At 42.6% G+C, this 24,612-nt stretch overlaps 1 protein-coding gene across 3 annotated transcripts in view; it reads right to left on the minus strand.

The window, feature by feature from the left end:
* Positions 1–454: 454 nt before the first annotated feature.
* Positions 455–24,612, minus strand: part of Zc2hc1b (zinc finger, C2HC-type containing 1B) — a 28,395-nt gene continuing 4,237 nt past the window's right edge. Inside the window, exons 2-6 of one of the 3 annotated variants that reach the window (NM_029172.1) lie at positions 22,087–22,148; positions 19,519–19,638; positions 18,612–18,750; positions 4,285–4,424; positions 455–980 (exon numbers count right to left, since the gene is read on the minus strand). In NM_029172.1, the coding sequence (NP_083448.1) occupies positions 951–980; positions 4,285–4,424; positions 18,612–18,750; positions 19,519–19,638; positions 22,087–22,148 (491 nt within the window). In that variant the 3' untranslated portion in view covers positions 455–950. Of the gene's footprint in view, positions 981–4,284; positions 4,425–7,386; positions 7,493–18,337; positions 18,474–18,611; positions 18,751–19,518; positions 19,639–22,086; positions 22,149–24,612 lie in introns of those variants that run through there. The other 2 variants (XR_001779630.1, XR_001779631.1) reach the window with 2 other exon arrangements.

Consider the following 24,612-nt stretch of genomic DNA (forward strand, 5'->3'; position numbering starts at 1 on the left):
TACATGTGTGGGTGCATACACCCATGCTTATATGCATATGGAAATCGGGGGATGGTGTTAGGCAGTTCTCCATCTTATTGAGACAGGGTATCTTTTGGAACCCGGAGCTAGACTGACATCCAGAAAGCTCCAGGAGTCTTCAAACACTTTCTCCCAGGGCTCTGGGGCTACGCACCTGGCCACTCCCAGCTTTTGTGATATCAAAGCACTGGGCCAGAGTAGCAGGAACGGAGGGAACCTGAGAAAGGGACCAGAGAAATGGGGGAGTGGGAAAGAGGAGAGGGAGCAGGAGGGACATCAACCAAAACAAAGTGCATATGCAAATACCATAGGGCAACTTGTTCCTTTGTAGGTTGACTTTATAAAAATGCATGTCGGGCATGTTTGTTGTGCAGTTTACTTGGGCTGGAGAGCACAGCAGGTATCTAATCTGGCCTACTGGTTACTAGCCACTCCCTTAGAAAGGCCATCCCCTTGGAGCCTCAGTCTCCTTTTCTGTAGGTGGCAACATTAACTACCACATAGAGGCTCAGTGGGAGGCACAAGGCCAGGATCATGATGGTGGCTTATGCTTGCTGCCACTCTGATGAAGTTATTCATTTGTACACTTGACATGTGACTTTTCAATCCCAGTCTTTTCTGTTTTAGTAGACTGGAGAGCAAGCGCAGTGGTCAGAGTGGAGCAATCAGGATAAGAAATATTCCCTCTAGACCAATAAGCTTCAACCTCAAGCAGACCCACACATAGTTTTCTGCAGCAGCAGCACGGGATGTCATTTTCGAATTTACTGACCACCAGCAGATCATCTCAGCAGGATGGAGGCTCCGCTCCCATGACTTGACAACGCAAGCTCATGGTGTCTGCTCTGACTTACTTGAGCTAGCCATGATGTCATTCTTGATCTCCACAGTTCTGCTCTGCTGCAGGGCACCCATTCATAACAAGTTGGTTATTTTTTGAGACTTGCCTGGGCCTTACACTACAGATAGAAAGTGAAACAACATTTTAACCCTGGGTACCAAGCCTGAAGTAAACTTGTATTCACCCAACCAGAGGAAGGTTAGAGTCATCATATGGATTTTTTCACCCAGAGGAAGGAGACACATACTCTGCACTTCAGTTAGCCTAGACCCTGGTCTTCTGCTGATGCTCAAAGGCACAGTTTGGGTTTGAAGCATTCAGTCGATAAGCAAGTCCTTGGGGTTGGTGGTAGTCAGGTTAGTCTATAAAATCAGTTGTGGGAGGACGGAATAAATCATTTAATGTCAGTAGGGATATGGTTATGGAATATTTTTATTTTTCTTTACACTTGAAGAAGGCTTGGTTTTCTAAAGAGAAGAGAAGAAAAACAGAGATTGGCAGGCAGCATATGTTTTAGGTGTAGAATTCCAATATCCCCAGACCCTTGCTAGTCCCACAGAACAGCTGCAGACTGCACAGATGGAAACAAGACGAAGACAAAAGCCTGCTGAGGAGCCCCTCCTAGCCTGCTGTAGCTCTCCCTCTAGGCCTATGGGGAAATACAGCACAAAGACAATCTGATATTGAAGTAAACCCCTCACCACTTGGAGGATTATTGCGATAATACAAGCAGGCAGATCATCTGTCCTCAGCCAGCTAAAATATTATTCTTTTGGTTGTTATTATTATTTTGTGTGTAGAGAGTGTGTGTACATGTTCAAGTTGCTGTTAGTGTCTTCCCAAGCGTGTGGGGGTCAGAGGAAGATGTGGGCTATCTTTTTTATATTTTTGGTTGTGAGCCTAGCCTTTAACGACTGAGCCATCTCTTCAACCCTATGGGCTATCTTTTTTTATTGTCATCCACCTTACTTTTTGAGACAGGGTCTTTCATTGAACTGGAAGCTCGCTTTTTTGGCTACCTGGCTGTCTTTGCTCCCAGTGCTGTGATTATAGACATGTGTGGCTATAATTGGCATTTATATGCTGGTGACTTGAATTCAGGGCCCTTCCTTTCACAGCCAATGTTCCCACTGGGTCAGCTCTCTAGCCCCCAGTGGCTTATTTTCAGAGGCCCATATTGGTCTCCTCTGATTAAGGGCATGACAGAGTTTTTAAGTTGATTCTGTTTGAAATAGAAACACATCCTGGCCTGGCCACCAGCAGTCCTGCAAGCCCAAAACAAACCCTCCCTTTTTGTTCCATTTCTGAACAAGCTTCACTCTTAGGCAAGGTCCCAGAGTGGTGGCATTGGCACTTGGGGAGCAAACACGGCCATTCAGACAGCAAGCAATGGAATTCAGGGAGCAAGCAATCTCCACTCTGTGCTCCCAGCCACCACTAAGCTCTGGAAAAAGGGGAGAGGAATGGGGCCAAGTCACTGGTTACGCTCAGGATAGCCAGCTGGCCTTTTTCACAAATAAAAACTACTTCTGTTTGCTGGTTCCCTTCACCCTCTTTGGCCCCCAATACTAATACTGGCAAGCTCCGTGGAGTGGATAGAACCATCTGTGATAATAACAGTTGCTGGTACTGCTGTTCCGGGTGGAAGAAGCGCTGAAGATACAGACTTCTCCACACTTAGGTTGGATTCAAGCCTAAAGCTGCCAGAGTCCTTCAAAATTGTGATTTTCAAGACCAGCAAGAGGAAAGGGCTTTTGGAAAGGGAAAGGACAGCCAAGGAAACTTCTGGGCCAGTCCCTTACTCCCAACAACTCCTCCAGTTATGGGAGATTAGTGTTATTTACAGGCGAAAGTAAATCTCAAACCTTGCCTACAAATAACCAATCATACAATGACAATGGGAAATCGAACCCTCTCCACCAACCACCAAGTCCCAGATGTCTTGACCTTACACCTACCCCAAACTATCTCAGCTTGGAAGACTGACTCTAACTTGCATTCACCACCTGCCCAGCACACAAGCATCCTCCTTCAGGTTTAGAACAGTTCTAACCCAAAGCCAAGTCATCCGAAACCCTCCAAAGTTAGAAGCATTTTGACCACCAGCATGTCACAAGTTAAAAATTTCTGCGCATTGCCTCATGTGATGTATTGCAGTTGAAACACAGGTGCATAGAAAGCTTTGTATAAATTACCTTCAGTCCACGACTTAAGCGTACACACGTGTGAATGTGTGTGTATGTATGTATGTATGTATCTGAAATATTTCTGGTCCCAATCATTTTAGATATGGGATTTTCAGCCTGTACTATTATCTGTGTAGACTCTAATGCCCAGTTTTATTTTAGTGCCAATTATTTTTCAGGTTCATTAATTATTCCTCATGCCATTCTCCCCTCCCTCCAGGAGCCCTTATTAGTCTGCCACTCTGTGTTCTTCCTGGTCTCCCTCTGTTGACCTTGGACAGTGACTGCAAAAAGTCCACTGCACGCCACTCTGTTTTCCCCTACTGAGTTCACGTCTACCCCACCTATGATAACAGGTGAAGCTACTAAAAAAAAAAAAAAAAAAGGCAACGGAAAAGCCAATACTGCTAGGCACAGTGGCACAGTACTTGGGCAGCAGAGGCAGGCAGATTTCTGAGTTTGAAGACAGTCGGCCTGGTTTACAGAGGAAGTTTCAAGACCGCTAGAGCTACACAGAGAGATACTGTCTCATTTTTAAAAAAAAAGCCAGAAGCCGTGGGAAACGGGTAAAAGGAAGGTGGGGGAACACAGCTGTCTGGCTTCCCAGAAACTCCTGTTCCTGCTCCCAGGCTCTTGGGCTTGGTTGTTCCCAGATCTCCGAGCATCTGTGCAACCCATTCCTTTTATCCTCCAATCTTAACTGGCTTGAACCATAACCCCTCTACATCTGTTGCCTTTGTTGCTCCATCTTGTCAATCCCCATCAGAGACTGTGTTTCTGGTTAATGCCTCAGGCCATAAACTAGACATGTTGTATATCTCATCCCTCCCCCTTCGCCTCTACACATCAGAACTCAACCCGCCAGGCATCATCTTGGCAACCCTGTTCCCACCCAGACCAGTTCCACTGAGTCATAAGTCTTTGCTGGATGGGTTAGGCTGATAAACACCACTGGATAAGCCCGGTATTAGCATAATACCACAGAAACATTCTTTTGATACTGAAGTCTTCATCCTGAGATGCTTCAAACACTTAAAAAAAAGTTTTTTTTTTCCCTGTAACACCCAAAGGTGCTTCAAGCCAGAAGTAGACAACTCCCAAGGAGATGAATGCTAGAGATCAGCTTTCTGATCCTTGTGCTCCTGAGGATGGACAGTTGAGCTCTATGGCAGGCCCTACCTATTTGCCCCAGGCATGCAAGGACACAAAGCTCAAATCAGGAGAAGAGATATTTACCTGAGCTCTGGATACCAGTCTGGCTGCCATTTGGATTGGATCAAAGACGGGTCGAGAGGTCTGATTTTTGCAGAAATTAATATGTCGTTGGGCAGCGGTTTCGTTAAACCTCCTCATACAATAAGGGCATTGAATATAATCTGGATGTGAACAGACCAACAAACTCTGATTAACACTGCAAAAACAACTGTGGAATGAAACTATCTGAAATGGATTAATAGGCTGTAAACTACTGTAGCACTGAAGAACAAGGTCCCAGACTGTGGTCTGAAGTGGCCTAAGCCAAAAGAAAGACATGGCGGGGGGGGGCATTTATTTCAACTAAGAACACCCCTTTAAAATGTTTGCATAATATCTTTTTTTAGATAATAGATTAACTATATTTAGGAACTTCAAAATTGTGGCTGTGTGTAGAAGCTGACATCACAGCAGACTAACTTTAATGGTAAGAATGTTCATGGGTGACCCACAAGAAGCCCAGGGATGGTAGTAGTTGAGACAGAAGGTTGTTCAGAGTTATAGAGTCATAGAGAGTTATTTAATTTCAAAATGTGGGTTTGTGGGGTATGAGGTTGGGCTCCAATATCATATTCATTAGCAACAAGAATGTATTTTTGAGGTGGCTAGGGTTTTTTGTTTCTTTCTTCATTTATACGAGGAGGCAGACGCCATGCTTGGGAAGGGGCAATGCATAAAGAGAGTAGGTGAAGAGCAGATAGGGGGTGAAAAGTTAAAGAGCAAGCGGGGAAGGCTGGTGGCAAAGTAGCTTTAGAAATAGCTTCAGTTTCCCAGGCCGCTTCTCGCGATCCTAGCTCATCCGTGGTTCTGGATAGCACCTTGTCAAATGTTCTTTCATGTTTTATTATCAGATATAACTGGCTAGTGAAAGACATGGGAATGGAGAAGGAGCTAAGGTCGCCTTGTAACGTGGAGATTCTCATGAGCAACGTCGGGTCTCTGCCTATCTTGTCTAAGCACGCAGGGATTAGGGACAGCTTTGTTCTTGACTTAGACATCTTTAGGGGATGTGGGTGACATCAAGAGTTTCTTCCCAGAAAGGGTCTGAGCTGCATCACCCTTGCACTTTAGGATGGAAGTTTACATTATTGAATAGTCAAAATTCCTACACATACAGCCATGTCTTCAGAGAGAAGTTCTTTTATTTAATTTTTAGCCCTATTTTAAGCCCTATCTTTAAGCAGTTTGCAGAGTTTTGTATTTGAAAAAAAATTTCTTCCTAAACATACTCCTTAAATGTAAAAATTATAAACATTTAGAGATGATCTAGTGGTCACTCTGGAATCCAGTACTAATCATTCATTCAGTGCCTACCATAGGCCACACATTGATTTTTACATGAAGATGCAATGTATCTGTAGTCAACGAATGTATATTTGAATGCAGAAACAAAAAAAAAATGAAAATCTCACACAGTGATAAATGGCTTTTAAAAAAAAACCCAAGCACTGGACAGCATTAAGAAATAATGATGAGCTTAGTTCTAGGGCCTGTCTGACTGGTTTTGGGCCCAAGTTCTTAACTTGTTATTCGTATGAACTTGGATGAGTTGCTCAACTTAGATAGGCCCCCATCTCCTCAGCACAACCATATCGCCCATTTCATCAGGGTGTTGTGAAACTTCATCGATAATCCACATGAGGGTTTGGCACCACGGGAAGGGTGGGACATAGGAGAATGTTATAAATGTTGGGTCTTGCTGTATGGAAACAGGTCCAGCAAGCATAGGCTTCCAACTCCTAAACAAGAGAGCAACTGCTCAGAAACTAGAATGAGCCAAGACAATTCAGGACTCACCGTGCTGTAGAAAAACTATGTAGAAATGGACATTCAGCACAGTAGCTGTTTCTTGCTTTTTCCAGGTGGGAGATTGAGTCTTAGAGCAGACGCACTGATCCTATAAAACCTACTCAGGTCAGTTGAAGACAATGGTTTAGCATTGGAGCCGAATTCCATTAGTCCCTCTATTCATTTCTGCCTTTCTGTGAGCTTCTGATTGCATACCACTAAGGAGGCAACAAGGTTTGAATATATTTTCCTGCCAAGCAGTCTCTGAGATAATGAGGCAAACATACTTCCCAATTAGTAAGGCAGCACTAACTGCCCTGAGACCCCCAGGAGGAACAAGCAGCCTGGGGATGGGGGTGTAGAACAGAGTCGGAGAAGACCCTGTGGCTGAGTCCTTGGGGTTGCTGTTAGAATTTACATCGAGTCATCTGAACATGGTGTGTCACAGCTACACATCTATCCTATTTATCCTAGTCTCAGACTGAATAATCGTTTTCCTTTATTAATTGTGAGCTCACAAAACTTACTGTGTCCTGTTTACCTCTATTGAAAAATAATTTCAAAGCCTAGAGGACCAATTATTGCACCACTGATGGTGAGTTCAAAAATTGGACCACAGAAGGATTCTGGTAGGAAAGGTGGTTGCCAGATCTCCTGTAAGGTGGAAGGAGAAAAAGTATTCTCCACGCAAAGATTACCCCGAGATCCTTGACAGCCTAAGGAATGCTGACCAGCGTGCTAAGGATCACGGAATGATCGCAATCCTAAGGATTGTATCTCGGCACTCCTACAAAGCCTTGCAATGATATGGAGATGTGACTCTTTAGCAGATGTGGCTAAGCTAGTAAGGACTAGAGTAAGTATATACAGGTCATGAAGACTGAGATCTAGAAATGAGGACTCATCCTGGTAAGTAAAAGGAAATTGCTTGCAAATTCCTCATGCTTATTAGGTCATAGTATAGAAAAAACTTTCCTCATATATGCATATAAATTCTCTAGTACATGAGCCCATGAATTCGGGTTAACACAAATTCTTCTCATAAAGAACATAATCAAATTGCAAGGAAAATATGCTACTGTGAAGTATTGTTTGGTTATTGTTAGTAAGGAATTTAATTTTAAAAAATGTACTTTAGCATAAAAATCCAAAAGGAAGAAAATTAATAGAGTGTGTGATGAGTTCTGTGAGGGCAATTGTTTTTAGAGTAATAGCAATCCTGTAATTTTAGAGCCCACTGGGTAAGGAAAGAAAACCACAAAGCACATCCGACATGGCTTTACTTCATTTAAGTACCTGTAAGTCAGTCATCATTGCGCAGCTTCTGAGGTTGAAACAAAGCTGTTTCTCGTAAGAGATATGTTGTGTTCTGTGGTGATGACTCACACAGCAAAACAGTTACCTAGCAAGTACAATGAACCGAGTTTGATGCCCCAAGCCCACATAACAGTGCTGTGTGCGGTGGCACACGCTAGTAATCCCAACACTGCCTGTGAGTGTGCAGAAAGGATCCCCGGGCCTCACTGGCTGCAGTTCGAATCTAATCAGTGAGCTGCTGGCCAGCTCAAGAGAGGAGGATGGTACTCCCCAGGGCACCAGGTGAGTTTATTCTCTGTCTTGCATAACCACATGAACGTCCATAAGCACACCAACACAAACACAAGTGCACACACAAGGTATGTTTTCTCTGATACTTTGTTACTAACTGGGTAGACATAGATCTTTGCATTAAGCGCATTAAGAAGATACATTATTTTAAGCTACATTTTCATTAATATGCAGAAAAATAAAGCAGTTATTAAGATTATTTTCTGGCATAGCAGATGATTTAAGCTCTCCGAGGTATTCTCTATATGCTTACACTGTGGTTTGCTTTTAGACTTTTGAAGTGAACTCTTCGGAAGATTAATTTACATAATAAAATGCATTTCTTTTAAGTGGGGAGTCTGTGCATCTTGACAAATACACGTATTTGCGTAACCACCCCAATTAAAGTGAAGAACATTTACCCCTGATTTTTTTTTCTCATGCCACATTCCAGACACAATTCTCCAAATGCAGCCCCAGTCAAATACCAGGGGCCTGTTTTCCTGTTGCCATAGACAAGTCTTACTTGCTCTGTAATTTCCATAATAGAGAATCCATCTTGCTCGTGTCCAGTGGTTCTGTTGAATAGAGTCATTTGTACTACTTCACAGCTCGTTTTCCTTCGTGCCAGTTGATGGACATTTTCAGTTGTTCCCCGGCTTATGTTCCATAAGTAAATGTGACTATCAGACTGTTTTATGGGTAGATTTTAATCTTTTGCATAAATGTCTAGAAGTAGGATTGCTATATAGGTTCACATGTGCTTAAGGAAACAGAACAAAGGGACTGCCTTATCTTATCTTTTCATCAGCGGTATGTGTGATGTTTAGGCGCTACACATTCCAAGCAAAGGTCAATGTTGTCGGGGTTTAATTTTAGTCATACACGTTGAATGCTGTGCTGTTGATGTGACACAACCTAGGAACATCCGAGAAGACAAGCCTTCAAATGAGAAAATGCCTCTATCAGATTGCCCTGTAGACAAGATTGTGGGTCTCTTTTTTTTTTTAATTCATGATTGATGTGGGAGGACTCTGCTCACTCTGGGCGATGCCACTTCTATGTAGGCGGTCCTGGGTTGTATAAAAAAACCACACCAAGCAACTAAACAAACAAAAACAATCTGAGTCCTCCGTGGGGATTCGCGTTCTTCTGTGGTTCTGATTCAGTTCCTGCCTCAGTTCCTGTCTTGAGTTCCTGTCCTGACTTTGTTCAACAATGATAGACTGTAATTGGAATGTGTAAACCCAATAAACACTTTCCTCCTTCATATGGTCCTGGTCAGTAGGTTTTTTTCCCCAGCAATAGAATATAAAATAGAACAGAAAATCATACAAGGGATGGGCTACTGCTTTGACAGACCTAAGGGTGGTGTTTGGGGAAGGGCTGTGGAAATGTTTGGAACTTTGAGCTGGAAAATCCATTGAGTGTTCAAAGTTTAATGGGCTGTTCTACCGGAGCTTGGAAGATAAGGATGTTTTGAGAAATGCAGACAACAGGGGCCTGGCTTATGAAACTTCAGAGGGAAGCAAAGACTATCAGAAATATAGATGTGGTACTTTTGAATTAAGAATCTGGTGTTTCTGGCCCTTGGGGGCTAAAGAATAATCTATGATTAGCAAGAGAGCAGGACCACTGGAGCGATACAGTTACTTTACTGGGACAATTGACACCGAAACCAACATCATCTTCTGGGAAGTGTTTCCTCAGGGTCAGCACACAGAAGCTGTGGTCCAGAGGGGACTAAACTGAATCTCAAGCCGGCAGTGGAACTTGGTAATGTGTAAGAGTCTCCTACATGGAACTTATTTTGGAAACTGCAGGGTTAAGGTGTCATGGACAGAAGCTGAGGCTTGGCCCTGAGAACCTGGGAGAGGCCATTGGTTGAACAGGTACAGCCTCAGTTACAGTGGAGACCCCAATATACTGCAGATGGCAGGGCTCTGGGAATTCCACAAAAGACAGTGGGAGGTGTGGCGTTGGAGCCTGTCTGTCCAAACACAGTGTTTGTGCTCACAGTGGGACTGCTTCCACCCTTTGAAACCCAGAAGATCATGAGCAAGTGCTAGATGTTAGGCTGTGAAGTTTGAAAGTTAGACGTGTTTTGTTTCAGTCTGATCCTGTTTCTGTCCTGGTTCTTCCCTCTTGGAATTATAAAGTATGTAACTTATTTGGGATTTTACAGGAATCCATAGTTGTGAGACTTTGGATAGCTTTAGAAGACCGAACTTTTAAAGTTATATACTATGCTTCATATTGTGACATAAACATGAGATCTTAGACTAAGCAACAAAGTCAAGATTATGGCTTAATAATAATGTATTTATGTGTCACATTGACAAGAGTCAATTTTGCTGTTCTATGTTATTGTTCTTTTTTCTTTCTTTCTTTCTTTCTTTCTTTCTTTCTTTCTTTCTTTCTTTCTTTCTTTCTTTCTTTTTTTTCCCCAACTTGATATATAAGCCAGGGGATATCAAGGAAGAGGAGAAACGTAATTGTGAAAAAAGAAAAAAGTCTCTATCAGATTGGCCTGTAGGCAAATCTATGGGGGCATTTTCTTGGTTAATGTGGGATTAATATGGGAGGGCCCAGCTTATGCGGGTGGACCCACCCCTATGTAGTCCTGGGTTGTATTTTTAAAGAGCAGGTTGAGTGAGCTGTGGGGAACAGGCCAGTAAGCAGCTTTCTTTATGGCTCTGGTGAATTATAAGTGCTCTTTATACAGTCTTAATGTGAGCCCACTGAGACGCAATGGCGTATGCCTTTGAGATAGGTTCTGACTTTGAAGCCTAGGCCTCAACTTGGAATTCACTTGCCTGAGGGCTGAGATTGCATGCATGTGTCACCACTTTAAACAGCTTTCAGCTTTATTAATCTTTGTTGACCAAGATTTATTTACTTTTTCTCCAATTTTAGTAGTTACTATATGTAAGTCAATGATCTATTTTGAATTTTTAAAAAAGATTTATTTATTTATTTATGTATGTATGTATGTATGTATGTATGTATGTATTTAATGTACATGAGTACACTGTAGTTGTGAGCCTTGATGTGGTTGTTTGGGAATTGAATTTAGGACCTCTGCTAGCTCCGGTAAACCCCCACTTGCTCCGATCAGCCCCGCTCACTCTGGCCCAAAGATTTGTTAATTATTATAAATAAATACACTGTAGCTGTCTTCAGACTGCACCAGAAGAGGGCATAAGATCTCATTGAGGGTGGTTGTGAGCCACCATGTGATTGCTGGAATATGAACTCAGGACCTTCGGAAGAACAGTCAGTACTCTTACCAGCTGAGCCATCTCGCCAGCCCTGAATTAATTGTTATATGAAGCATAAAAGTTTATTTTTTTCATATAGATGCCCAAGTTTTCCCAGCCATATTTGTTGATAAGACTTCTGTTTCCTTCAATTAATTAACCTGGCACATTGTCTTGGGGTTACTACTGCTGTGATAAAACACCATGACCAAAATGTAAGTTGGGTAGGAAAGGGCTTATCTGGCTTATACTTCGACATCAATGTTCACTATCAAAGGCAATCAGGGCAAGAACTCAAACAGGGTAGGAACTTGAAGGCAGGCAGGAGCTGATGTAGAGGCCATGGAGGAGTGTTGCTTACTGGCTTGCTCCTCACACCTTGCTTAGTCTGTTTTCTTATAAAAGCCAGAACTACCAACTCAGGGGTGGCCTTCCCACACCAATCCTTAATTAAGAAAATGCACTACAAGGGGAGCATTAACCCACAGCCTTAATCCCAGCAGCACTCGTGAGGCAGAGGCAGAGGCAGAGGCAGAGGCAGAGGCAGAGGCAGAGGCAGAGGCAGAGGCAGAGGAGGCAGAGGCAGAGGCAGAGGCAGAGGCAGAGGCAGAGGAGGCAGAGGCAGAGGAGGCAGAGGCAGAGGCAGAGGCAGAGGCAGAGGCAGAGGCAGAGGCAGAGGCAGAGGCAGAGGCAGAGGCAGAGGCAGAGGCAGAGGCAGAGGCAGAGGCAGAGGCAGAGGCAGAGGCAGAGGCAAGCACTTTGAGGCCAGCCTGGTCTACATAATGAGTTTCAGGACAGCTAAAGCTACATAGTGAGACCCTGTCTGAAGCAAAAAACAAACAAACAAATTCACCGTGAGTCTTGACACCAAGAGAGTCTCTGTTTTATAAGTTTCCTCCCAAACTGGCTTGTCTATTCCAGAGCCTTTCAATTTGCACATGTTTTCAGAGTTAGCTGGTCGACGCCTACTTAGCAAAGAGGAGTTGCAGCTATTTTTATTGGAATTAAATTGAAACCATAGAGAAATGTGGGTAGAGTTGACATCACAACACACTACTGAGTCTCTTAAGCCATGGAAATGATGTCTTTCTACTAATTTTGGTCCTCTCTAATTCCTCGAAGGAGTACACCAGTTTTTCATTTTACACTTCTGCACCATATTTTGCCAACTCTATCCCCAGTGTTTAACGTTTTCATGTTACCATAGATGTTATTTTTTTAATTTTATATTTAATTGCTTCTGCTCAGTCCACAGAAGTACAGAGAGTACTGAATTTGTTGCGATTCCAGCAGCATCCAGAGCTGTCTGTGTTTCCTCCCTAGTGATTGCACTTTGTGATTCAGAGAGCTCTAATGCCTCAGTGCAGTCTTCAGGTCAGATATCATATATGTGTGTATGGTATATCATTATATATCTTATGGCACTGGGCACTGCTCCCGTCCTGTTTAACAGAAGGGGACAGAATAGATAGTCTTGCTTCCCCCTTGCCCCAAGCTTAGTAGGAAAGTGCTTGATTTGTCTTGATTGCTTGTGAATAGAAATAGAAAATTTCCAAAGATTGCCTTTATAATGGGAAAATTATCTATTTTCCCATTGCTGAGAGAGTGCCTGCTGTTTTTAGCATGTACAATTTTGAACTTTGTCAGTCATTTTTACTCTTTTGAGATAATCAAATACTTTTAAAATATTTTATTATTATAATAAATTGCACTTTTAATTTTTCCTTGTATTTAATTTGGGTTTAGCTTGCTCTTATTTTAACTTTAAAGGAAAAACTTTATCACCAGATAAGCGGAGCCCCTGTAAGTTGGATGTTTCCCTTATCACCTCCTTAAAATACTTTCCAATTCAACGTGCAATTTGTTCTTAGATTCACAAGCTATTTAGAAATCCTTGCTATTTTCAAATACCTGGACATTTTCCAGATGTATTTTTATCATTAATTTCTAATTTGATTTTATTGTGGCCAGAAGAAAAATATATTTGGTATGATTTCAATCCTTTTAAGTACTGAAGCCAACAGTACTTCCCTGAATATAGTGTTCCTGTGTACTTGAAAGCAGTGTCTAATCTGCTCCTCCCATGTGTCCTCACTGGCAGTTATCAATGTCAGGGAGGTCAGATTGGCTGATACTGCCGCTCAGGTTTTCTGCAGCTCTACTGATTTTCCTGTGGGTCAGTCTATTAGTTATTACGGTAGGGACAACAAAGTGTCTGAATTTAATAGCAGTGTTAATTTACCTCCTTCCAATTGAGCCGGGTTTTGCTCCATGTTCTTGGGAGCACTAAGAACATGCACGTAGGTATTCTTAATGAGTGTGTCTTTGAGTCACTGTCCCTGTTAACACTTGCCCTGAAGTTTGCTTTGCCTGCTCTTAAGCAGATATGCCAGTTCTAAGATAATGGCTTATATCTTTCCACATACACTTAGTTTTTGTCCTTAAAGAATGTTTCTCTTGAAAAGCACACCATTGGCCCTTGCTTTATTATCCAGGTGCACAGTGTCTGTCTTCCATCTGGTGACAGTGTATGTCTTTCATCTGCAGCAGTAGGCCATTTATATGCAATTGCTCAATCCGGGTCTTGTTATATATCTCTCTTCCATTTTTTCTATTTCTTTTATTGGGTATTTTCTTTATTTACATTTCAAATGCTGTCCCCTTTCCCAGTCCCTCCCACCCCCAGAAACTCCCTATCCCATCCCCCTCCCCCTGCTTCTAAAAGGATGTTCCCTCACCCACCTACCCACTCCTGCCTCCCCGCCTTGGCATTCCCCAACACTGGGGCATGGAGCCTTCACAAGACCAAGGGCCTCTCCTTCCACTGATGCCCAACAAGGTCTTCCTCTGCTACATATATAGCTGAAGCCATGGGTTCCTCCATGTGTCACTCTTTGGTTGGTGGTTTAGTCCCTGGAAGCTCTGAGGAGTCTAGTTGGTTTATATTATTGTTCTTGCTGTAGGGTTGCAAACCCCTGCAGCTCCTTCAGTCCTTTCTCTAACTCCTCCATTGGGGACCCCGTTCTCAGTCCAATGGTTGTCTGCAAGCATCTGCCTCTGTATTTGTCAGGCTCAGCAGAGCCACTCAGGAGATAGCTATATCAGGCTCCTGTCAGCATGTACTTGTTATCCACAATAGTGTCTGGGTTTGGTGACTGTATATCAGATGGATCCCCAGGTGGGGCAGTCTCTTGATGGCCTTTCCTTCAGTCTCTGCTCTACACTTTGTCTCCATACTTCTTCCCATGAGTATTTTGTTCCCCCTTCTAAGAAGGACCGAAGAATCCACACTTTGGTCTTCCTTCTTCTTGAGCTTCATGTGGTCTGTGAATTGTATCTTGGGTATTGTGAGCTTTTGGGCTAATATCCACTTATCAGTGAGTACTTACTGTGTATGTTCTTTTGTGACTGGGTTACCTCACTCAGAATGATATTTGCTAGTTTCATCCATTTGCCTAAGAATTTTATGAAGTCATTGTTTTTAATAGCTGAGTAGTACTCCATTGTGTAAATGTAAAATTTCTGTATCTGTTGAAGGACATCTGGATTCTATCCAGCTTCTGTCTATTGTAAATAAGGCTGCTATGAACATAGTGAAACATATGTCCTTGTTATATGTTGGAGCATCTTTTGGGTATGTGCTCAGGAGTGGTATGCTGGGTCCTCAGGTAATAATACTGTGTCCAATTTTCGGAGGAACCGCCAGACTGATTTCCAGAGTGGTTGTAGCAGCTTGCAATCCCACCAACAATGGAGGAGTGTTCCTCTTTCTCCACATCCTTGCCAGCATCTGCTGTCACCTGAGATTTTGATCTTAGCCATTCTGATACCTGACATAGTCTTACTAGGTGTGGTGGTTGGATTATGTTTAGGCCATGGGAAGTTGCACTATTAGGAGGTGTGGCCTGGTTGGAGTAAGTGTGGCATTTTTGGAGGAAGTGCATCACAATGAAGGCGGGCTTTGAGGTCTTATGCTCAAGCTCTGCCCAGTGTGGAAGAGAGTCTCTTCCTAGCTGCCTGCAGAAGACAGAGTCCCCTTTTGATTACCTTCATGTCAAGATGTAGAACTCTCAGCTCCTTCTCCAGCACCACATCTATCTGTGTGTTTCCATGCTTCCCACCATAATGATAATGGACTGAACCTCTGAACTGCAAGCCAGCCACAATTAAATGGTTTATGTGTAAGAGTTGGCTTGGTCATGGTATCTCTTCACAGCAATGGAAACCCTAAGACACTAGGTTTGCCTCAATATTTAGAGATCCTGTAGTAACCTCCAGTGAATTTTCACATGATATTATATCTATTCTTGTGTAAAAACATGAAAAACATATCTGTTCTCCTCATTCGACTTTGTGACATTATTTCCTACATCTCGCTGCACATCTCGAAATCCTACCAAGAACGCCATTACTTTTGCTTGAAACAGTGGCATAACAACACACTGCACTCAACAGAGACAAGGTTAGAACACCCACGCTTGCTTCCTATATTTAACAAGTATTGAAAGCACTAGACAGAATTTACCCATACAAGGGAAATAAAAGACATACAAGCAGAGAGGGGAGAGTAACATTATCTGTTTACAGATGACATATGTACAGAATGCTAATGATTCCACAGAAGACGCGCTAGAGCTAATTATTTATTATATCCATCAAAGTTACAGTATACATACTTGATATTCCAAAACTATGCTGCGTTTTTATATGCACACAATGAAAAACTGAAGCTAAAAACATCCATTTTCTATACTGTCAGAAAGGATAAAAAACATGAATAAATTTAAATGAGAAAGCAAAAGATTTACACACTGAAAAAATGGTAAAAGAAATGGAAGAAAACATGGATAAATATAAAGCCATTTTGTGTGTGTGTTTTTGGGTCCATGTACTGGAAGACAATATTGTTGAAATGATAGCACTAACCAAAGTCATCTATGGGTTAGTAAATTCTCTGTTAAAATTCCAAAGTAGTGTCCAAAAGTTATTTGTTTATTTGTGTGTGTGTGTGTGTGTGTGTGTGTGTGTGTGTGTTGGTTTGAATAAGAATGGCCACTATAGACTCAGATATTTGAATGCATGGTTTCCTCTTGGTGGAACTGTTTGGGAAGGATTAAGATGTATGGCCTTGTTAGAGGAGGTGTGTCACTTGGGGGTGGGTTGTGATGTTTCAAAAGCTCTTGCTGTTCTAAATTAGCTTTCTTTGCCTCATGGTTGTGTGTTAAGATGTAAGCTCTCAGCTATTACTTCAGTGCCATGCCTGCTTAATTACTACTGCCCTCCTCCATCCCTGTCTTGATGGTCATCAACTATAACTCTGAAACTGTAAGCACCAATAAACTCTTTCTTCCTTGAATTGCCTTGGTCTTATTGCAGCAAAGGAAAAGTAACAAAGACAGCCTGCTTGTCTGTATGTGCACCATGTGAGTGCAGGAGGAGCCTGCAGGAGTAGGGAAAGGTACCTAGAACTGGAGTTAGAGAGGGTTATGAGCCAGCATGTAGGTGCTGGATACTGACTCTGGGTCCTCTGCAAGAACAATTAGTACTCTTATCTGATGAGCCATCTCTCCAGTCCCCAAAGTGACATTTTTGTAGAAGTAGAAGAAACAAACAAACAGACCAAAAAAAAAAGCCCTAAAACTCATATGGAATGTCAGAGGACCTCTGAACAGCCAACACAGCCCTTTCTATCTGGAGCCTTCTCAATTTTTGATTTAAAAACTTCCTTTAATGCTATGGTAGTCAAAACAGAGTTGAGCTGGTGTAAGGACAGATATAGATGAGTAGGGTAGAGTAGAGAGATTAAACTTTCAAATATGTAGTTATTGGATTTATTTATTCATGTGTGTGTTTGTGTGTGTGTGTATGTGTGAGAGAGGGAGTGGGGTGGGGAGGAATAGCCCTTTAAAGTCTTTATTTATTCATAACTGTAATTTTTGAATTTTAATGCATATATCTGCTATGCAGATATCTGCTATGCTACCCCCTCCAAAGGGTGCGACCTGAAGGTTGAAAACTGCTGATGTACATATGTCAAGTGTGTTCCCCACCTTTAGTTCTCAATACCCTCATGGATGGTCTTTTTAACAAATGGAGCTCAAGAAACTGGCAATCAGCATGCAAAAGAATAAGACTGAAGACTTCCGTTTGCATTCCACACACATGTTAACTCAAAATAGACCAGCCACCTACAAATAAATCCTAGAGCTTTAGAGTAAGTAACACAGAGAGATGGGCAATCAGTGTGGTACACACCAGGCACCTCAGCATGTCGGGGGTGAAGGGAGGCAGACCAGGAACTTGGGGTCATCCTTGTCCATACAGGCAGGTTGAAGTCTGTCTGAGCTACAGGAGGCCCTTTTATACCAAACCCAAAGTTCCTCATGGGTAAGTGTTGGCATTACATTTGGCAGTGATATTTTGGGCTGTAATACGAAAAAAAAATATAGACAACAAAAGAAAAAGTAGTTCAAAATTTAAAATATTGTGTTTTCACTAAAGGGCATTGTCAATACAGTCCGAAGGCAATACACAACAGGTAAAAAATATTTGTCAATTTCACATTTGACAAGAGATTAAAATGAATCTAACTAAGCCTCTAACCCTAACCTCCAATTTATAGAAACATGTGACAATTAAATATTAATCTGGCTAAATAAGCAGACAAACACAGAACAAACAGCATCCTAAAAGTTAGATGGTTGGGCAAACATGTAGCAGAGACCTGGAAAACGTCTGAAAAGGCAGCAGAAAGCAACGTTTGACTCCTGACTAGATTCTGGATTCTGGCTGGGTTGGGATGTGGGCAGAGCCTTAAAAAACATGCTTCAAGTAACTTGCAAAACATGAGTCTGTGTTTCTCTTAAGAGTTGAATTACTGATACAGTCAAGGATAAAGTATTGCTATCTAAAACTTCACTTCAGGGTCATCAAGATGGTTCAGTGGGTAAAGGTGCCTGCCACCAAGTCTGGCCACCTGGTTTGCTGGTTTGATCTCTAAGACCCACAAGAGTAGAGAGAAAAGAAATGACTTCTAAAAGTTGTCCTCTGATCTTCACGTGTCTGTGTTAATATAACCCAATATAACACACACACACACACACACACACACACACACACACACATACACAGAAACAGAGAGTCAGAGACACAGAGAGTCAGAGACAGAGATAGAGATACAAAGAGAAACAGACATACAGACAGACAGACAGAGATAGAGAGGCAGTACTCCTAACAATCCTCAGACTTCATGTAAATACTTATTGTTCTATTCTTTCCTCTTTCTTATAGCTTTGAGACTTTCCATACACTAAGCTGTGAAAACCACTTTAACTAGACAACCTCGAATGTTTTGCTTTGTGAGACTAGCACTTGCAAACAAGGATCTGTAGGTTGCTGACCGTCAGTACCAGTGTAGAACTGTGTACAACTTCGTTCCTCAGCCACAGTGGGAATGATGTGCCTTTTAGGTGTGTCCTGACCCCACCCGGTGTGATGATGTTGCATGGGGGTGCAGACAGGAGGGATGCACGAGCTCTGTGGATGGAAGAAAGAGGTAAAGTGTGCTGTTCAGATTTACTTGCCTACTGGAGAGACTTTGCCTCAAGTTCCTTGTTACTGCTATTCACTGTCACTGTCACCAAAAGTCAAAAAGCAACCCAAATGTCCACACACCTGGGTTGGAGGTTGGACGGGGTGGAGGTGGGAGGGGCCGGCCCTCTTTAATGGCTAGAGTGAATTGTTTTGCTGATCGGATCGTATTGATGAAATCCTCGTGCTGCTGTCTCCAGTTAGATTTCCTTACGGGCTGAACCTGTAAAAAACAAAACCAAAGCAACATCTCCTACCCTTGACTACATATTGTGGGTTTTGTTGTTGTTGTTTTTGAATAACTAGGTTTTGAATTTATAGCAAGACAAAAACCACCAAAAAAAAAAAAATCAGAGTAGTAATGAGACCATAGAACTTCAGAGAAAGACAGATGCAAGATTAAAGGTGGCCTTCTTAAAATTTTTTTGAAAATTACATTTTTATTGATTTATTTTTGTGTGTGGCTATGTCTATACCTCAGCACATGTGGAATATCAGAAGACAACCTACAGGGGTCAGTTCTCTCCTTCCACCTTGTGGTTCCCCGGGGACTCAGAGAAGCAGGTATCTGGCTGGTCCCAGCGGTAACTTTCTTACTAGTTTGGGTGCACATTTGCAATCTCACTATTGAGGAAGTTGAGGCAGGAGGATCATGAACTTCAAGCTAGTTGGGCTCCGTAGTCAGCTCACGGCCAACCTTAGCTATCTAGTGAAACCTTATCTCAGAGAGGGGAAAAATAACTTACTTCCCAGGCCCCTTTCTAGACTGAAAGGCATTCTAATGAAAATGTAAACAGGATTCTTTTTACTACATCTGGAAAGTATCTTCGATTTATTTGGAAGTCTAAGTAAGATTATACAGAAAACACTAAAGGTGGATTATATTGAAATGCTGTTAGACTGCCTTATCAAGCAAAAATGAAAACAGCGAGCCAAGAAACCAGCTTAAATGTACTTCCTATAATGAGAAGTAAAGAAATTGTTGGCATACCTTGGGCTGAGGAGATTTACCCACAGTGGGAATGTCAGTTCCTTGTAATCTTTGCTTTAAGGAGTTGAAGGGTTTGCGTTTTTTGTTGAATACTTTTTTACATATCGGTCCATGTCTTTCCTGGACGAGAAAGGGTAGGGATTTGATTTGAAGAATGCACGATCAGCAAGCTTTAGTGGCTACATACTTGGCCCCCCAGGACACTGACTGGCCAATGTGAAGAATCTGGTCTAGTCTCTGACTCTAGACCACAGTGGAGCAAATTCATGCAGCAAATCTCTCAGCTCACCCCAGCCATGTCAGACAGCTCAATACTTGTCTTTAGGGAAAGACAATAGGTACTCTACGGGTTTCTATATTTGTGGAACCTTCCAGAGGTGAGTTCTAAACTGGAATCAGAGCTGGAGATCTCTCTCTTGGAGCTAGCGAAGCGCAGGGAGCAGCCTTGTGAGGACAAGGCAGCCTGGGATACAGAAAGAGACCATGTCTCAAAAACAGAAGAGCAAAACTGTTTTCACTGGGAGGATTTGTGGTCACCAGTGGTGTACCCTGTCAAAGGACTGAGGCACTAGGCCCCTTCTTCTAATTTTCATCTGCTGACTGCCTATGAATGGAAAAGTTTTGCCCCCTTTATGTTTTTATTGTGACAACCACAGGATCAAAGCAATAGGGCTAACTGCTCATGAAATGGTACCTCTGAAACCAAGACAAAAGGAATCTTTTCTGCTTATAATGTGACTACTTCAGGCATTCTTTTATAGGCAGAGAGTTAATACACTAGCTAAAGAGTTTTACTTAAAATTTGATTTTATACCCCAAATTCCAATATGTAGGCTCTATGTTTTTTATTCCAGTCAGTAATCTTTTAAACACTCAACATTTCTAACAGAAAAAAAAAAAAAGAAAAAGGAAAAAAATACACAGAGGTCTGCTTGGTATCCCCTTCATAAAGTTATGGTATGGTTCTTTGAATAAGAAATGTCTCTCATAGATAGACTAATGGATTTGAATACTTGGTCCTCGTTTGGGGGCATTGTGTGAGGATGCCAAGGGAACTTTAGGAGGTGGGGCCTTGCAGAAAGTCTATTAGCAAGACTGGCTTGTTTCCTGTTCATTTAGTCTGCTTCCTTTGTGTTGATAAAATGTGATTACCAGCTTCCCGATGCTATTGCTGTACCTTCCCTACCATACCCTGTCTTCTTGGCCTCGACGGGCTCTTCTCTGCCTGGAACCATAAGCCAAAGAAAACCTTTTCTTCCTTAAGATTGCTTCAGGTCAGAGTGTTTCGATTCAGCACACTGGCAGAAAGTGAACTAACGAAATGCTTACTGTGCGTGCCTTCAGGACATCATAGACACCTTTGCCCTCTTCCACAGTAGCTACCATTTGCAAAGTTGCTTGGTTCCAGTGCCTCAAGTGCAACGTCTAGCAAAATCTGTGTTCCTGTAAATCATCCATGTCAAACTCCAAGAGAGGTCATCAGATCTCCCGACTAAGTGCTCTTACAGCAGACAGACAGGCCGAAGACTGAGTGAGGCTCAGGAGTATGCAAAGTATATGACATTTGCTGATCCCTATCCAAAGGCCCCGCCTAGGTCTCAAGATCTCTTAGGGTTGCAGCTCCTAGCTAGCAGAGGTAAGAGTGTGCCGGAAGTTCCTGATAGACAGTTCCAGGACTGCAACAGACCTGGGTGAGGGTAGCTTCAGCAGCTCCAACACTTAGACTATCCAGGGGAGCAGATTATTTCTAAATTTCCCAGAAAAGCAATACCCACAACCTCATTTTGGAGGTCCCTTATCTTTTAAACCCTGAACCCCGCAACTTCAAGATACCATTCCCATGACCCAAAACAGACAAATGGTCACATTATCATCTTAAGAGTTTCTTTTTAAAAATTCATCTTTCTTGGTCACCTCTTTACAAGATTAGGGCGTAGCATCTGTTTGACCCCCCTCCCATCTGTCATGTTTGAAATAATGCTAATTTTTATTCGACTTTAAAGCCTGGGAATTTGACATGCAGTTAGTTTGTATCTGGAAAATTAGATCCTGGAGCAGGCTTATACCCATGCATTATGTGCACAAATGGTAGAAAACCTCCTTGAAATCAGAGTTCCGTGTACGTGGCAAGGCAGAAAACAGCAAGGTTACAGGACTTGTCAGAATTCGTGACAAATTTGCAGCTATGAGCCAAGTTTCCAGATGCCTGAAATTCAATGCTCATTCCTCTCGACCAGCTAATTTCCCTGGTGTTTTGGCCTTGAAATTTGAATTTTTGATGCTTAAAGAAAAGGCGGAAGAGCCAAAATCTCTCAAGGGATAATTGTCTGTGCCAAGCCCAGTCCATCTGGAGTGCTTTCAGGGGGACTGTGGTTAATAGGGTCACTTTTGAACGTGGCATTATCAGCCTGCCTCAGTGTCCTCCCAGCCTGGCAAGCCATAGGCTCCAGACCTCCCCTCCCGTCCCCCTCCACATCTGTCTTTAATCTTGGCACCGTTGCCTCCTCACTGACTTGACAGTTCATTTAACTCCAACGAAACACATCTACAAAACGTCTTTATGTTTACCAGAACATCTGTTGCAAAGCATCTCCCACAGACTTCACAGGGAAATAACTTCTGATTGCCATCTGCAGGGGATTCAAGAGCACATTATGTTAAGTTTCACGGAACTGCTTGGCTGAGGAGAGACGAGGGACTGCAGGTGACCTCAGTAGCCTGACAGCCTCACAGTTGTCTGTCCCCACCACCTGCTTCCTCCTCCTCCTCCTCTTCCTCTTCCTCCTCCTCCTCCCTAATCCTACAAATTCTCTTTTCCTAATATAAACATCTCACCTAACCAAACAAATAAATGGCACAAACTCGGGGCAAGCAGAGTATAATTATTTGTTTTAGTAGGTAAATGAGGTGCTGAGAGCATTAGCCATAAGGACAGAGTTAATGTATTAGCATACAGTCACACATTATCTGATGGCAATGTCTTTGGAATTCTGCTTAGGCTGAAGATGGGCTGTCAGTGATGTCTCAGGGAAAACTGGTCCACGTCTTCTCTAGACAAAGGAAACTACTCTGGGGTTGGAGGGGTGGCTCAGTGGGTATGGTTGCTTGCTGTGCAAGGATGAGCACCTGAGTGTGGCTTCCCAGCACTTAGATAGCTGCTGGCATGATGGTCTACACATGCATGCAACTCCAGCCCTGGAGGTGGGAGGAGTTAGGTAGGCAGATCCTGGGCTCTCGCTGATCAGCTAGCCTAGTCAATCAGTGAGGGCCAGCTTCAAGTGAGTGAGCCTGTCTCAAAAGAATAGCATGAAGAACAATCAAGAAAGACCCTTGACATCAACATCTGGTCTCTCCACCACATGCATGCACAAGCACACACACATACACACACACACACACGTGTACCTGCAAATCACATACTTTAAAAATAAGGAAAAATTAAGTACTGCTTGAAGATATAAGTCAAACAAAAAATTGAATTTCTACCACAGGACTAAAAGTGTTGCAAGCAATAACTAAATATACTGAAAAGAACTCATACATGGGTCCAACATAGAAAAATGGCAGCAAATGAGAAGGTGTGTTACTAAGTTAGAAGATAAGTTATTTTAAAAGAAGTTAGAGAAAACCAAACATTATGGACAGCTAAGATTTCCCATTTTAATACTTGTTTTTGCTTTGTGGGAATTTGTGTATAAAAAGATTTATTTATTCTCTCTCAGTTTTAAGTCTAAGCCTAGGGGTTTTATACTGGAATAAAAAAATGGCTTTTACTCCATAGACAAAGGGAGTCACCAGAGACATGCATATCTTCAAGGGACCCTGCGCAGAGCTACGGAAGACTCACATGACATACTTGACAATGGACAGGGGTCTGTTAATGGGATGGAGACTTAAACAAGGAAGAGTAAAATGTATTGCAGACTCTCCAATGTGACTAGAGTTTTGGGGGGTTAGGATGGGGGAAGAGAGAGAAACATGAATGTTTGGGGACAATGTAAAGTTTACAGGCAAGAGGCCTGAGGAGACTGTGGGGCTGTGGCTAGAACTAGGGAGTTGGAAAAAATCCATCTTAGGAAGAAAAATGACCCCACTCTTGGAAATCCTGAGTTCAACAGAATCGTCCAGCCAGCAGGATGGAAAGGAGGGAGGCCAGGGTGAGGGACGCAGATGTAGGTTTTGGGGAATGAGAGGTAAAGCAGGACACCGCCAGGGAAGACGTCGTGGAAAACAGCAGTGGAGAGAGGATCCTTAGGGAAACTTCCACTCAGGCCAAGAAAATGATGGTGATAAGCCAGGAGAAGCAGAGCGCGGGGCCGTGGGAGCCAACAGGGGATCCAAGCAAAAAAAAGGGGGGAGCTCTGCTTAACAGGAAGCAGATGGCAGGCTGTGCAGACGCTGTTGATTTAAACGATTTCTTCACAGGTCTGTTAATTGGTGTTGTGTTCTCAGCATAGGTCATTCTACCCCAGCCCACAGAAATACTCTCCCTCCTGTCCTCTTGGCTGTCAGCAAAACCGTGTCTTAAAAACAAGATTTTCAGCAGTTACACCCCACCACCACTTTCCACAGTCTTGTTAATAAATACTATTTGATTTTTAAAACTGTCATTTTTCACCACCAGTACTGGAGGTAATGGCTTTATTCATGTTAGAGTCATATTGATTTGGTTCTCTCTTTCTTGATGTCTTCTTGAGGTAATTTCATGGGCTCTTCACAGTCACCTTGTAAGACAGGGCTGGTTTCATTTCAACAGAGAAAATGGAGGCTGAAAGCTAAGTGACTTTTCTCAGTCCACAGATTTCAAGTGGTAACCCTGAGATTCGAACCAAGTCTCTGTCTCTATAAGGATTAAGAAAGTTTCAACTGACCAAAGTGTGGACACTTTGCACCTTCTTAGAATTGGGAACAAAACACCCACGGAAGGAGTAACAGAGACAAAGTTTGGAGCTGTGACAAAAGGATGGACCATCTAGAGACTGCCATATCTGGGGATCCATCCGATAATCAGCTTCCAAACGCTGACACCATTGCACACACTAGCAAGATTTTGCTGAAAGGACCCAGATATAGCTGTCTCTTGTGAGACTATGC

This window comes from Mus musculus, chromosome 10, assembly GCF_000001635.26.
Source record: "Mus musculus strain C57BL/6J chromosome 10, GRCm38.p6 C57BL/6J".
Taxonomy (NCBI): Eukaryota; Metazoa; Chordata; class Mammalia; order Rodentia; family Muridae; genus Mus; species Mus musculus.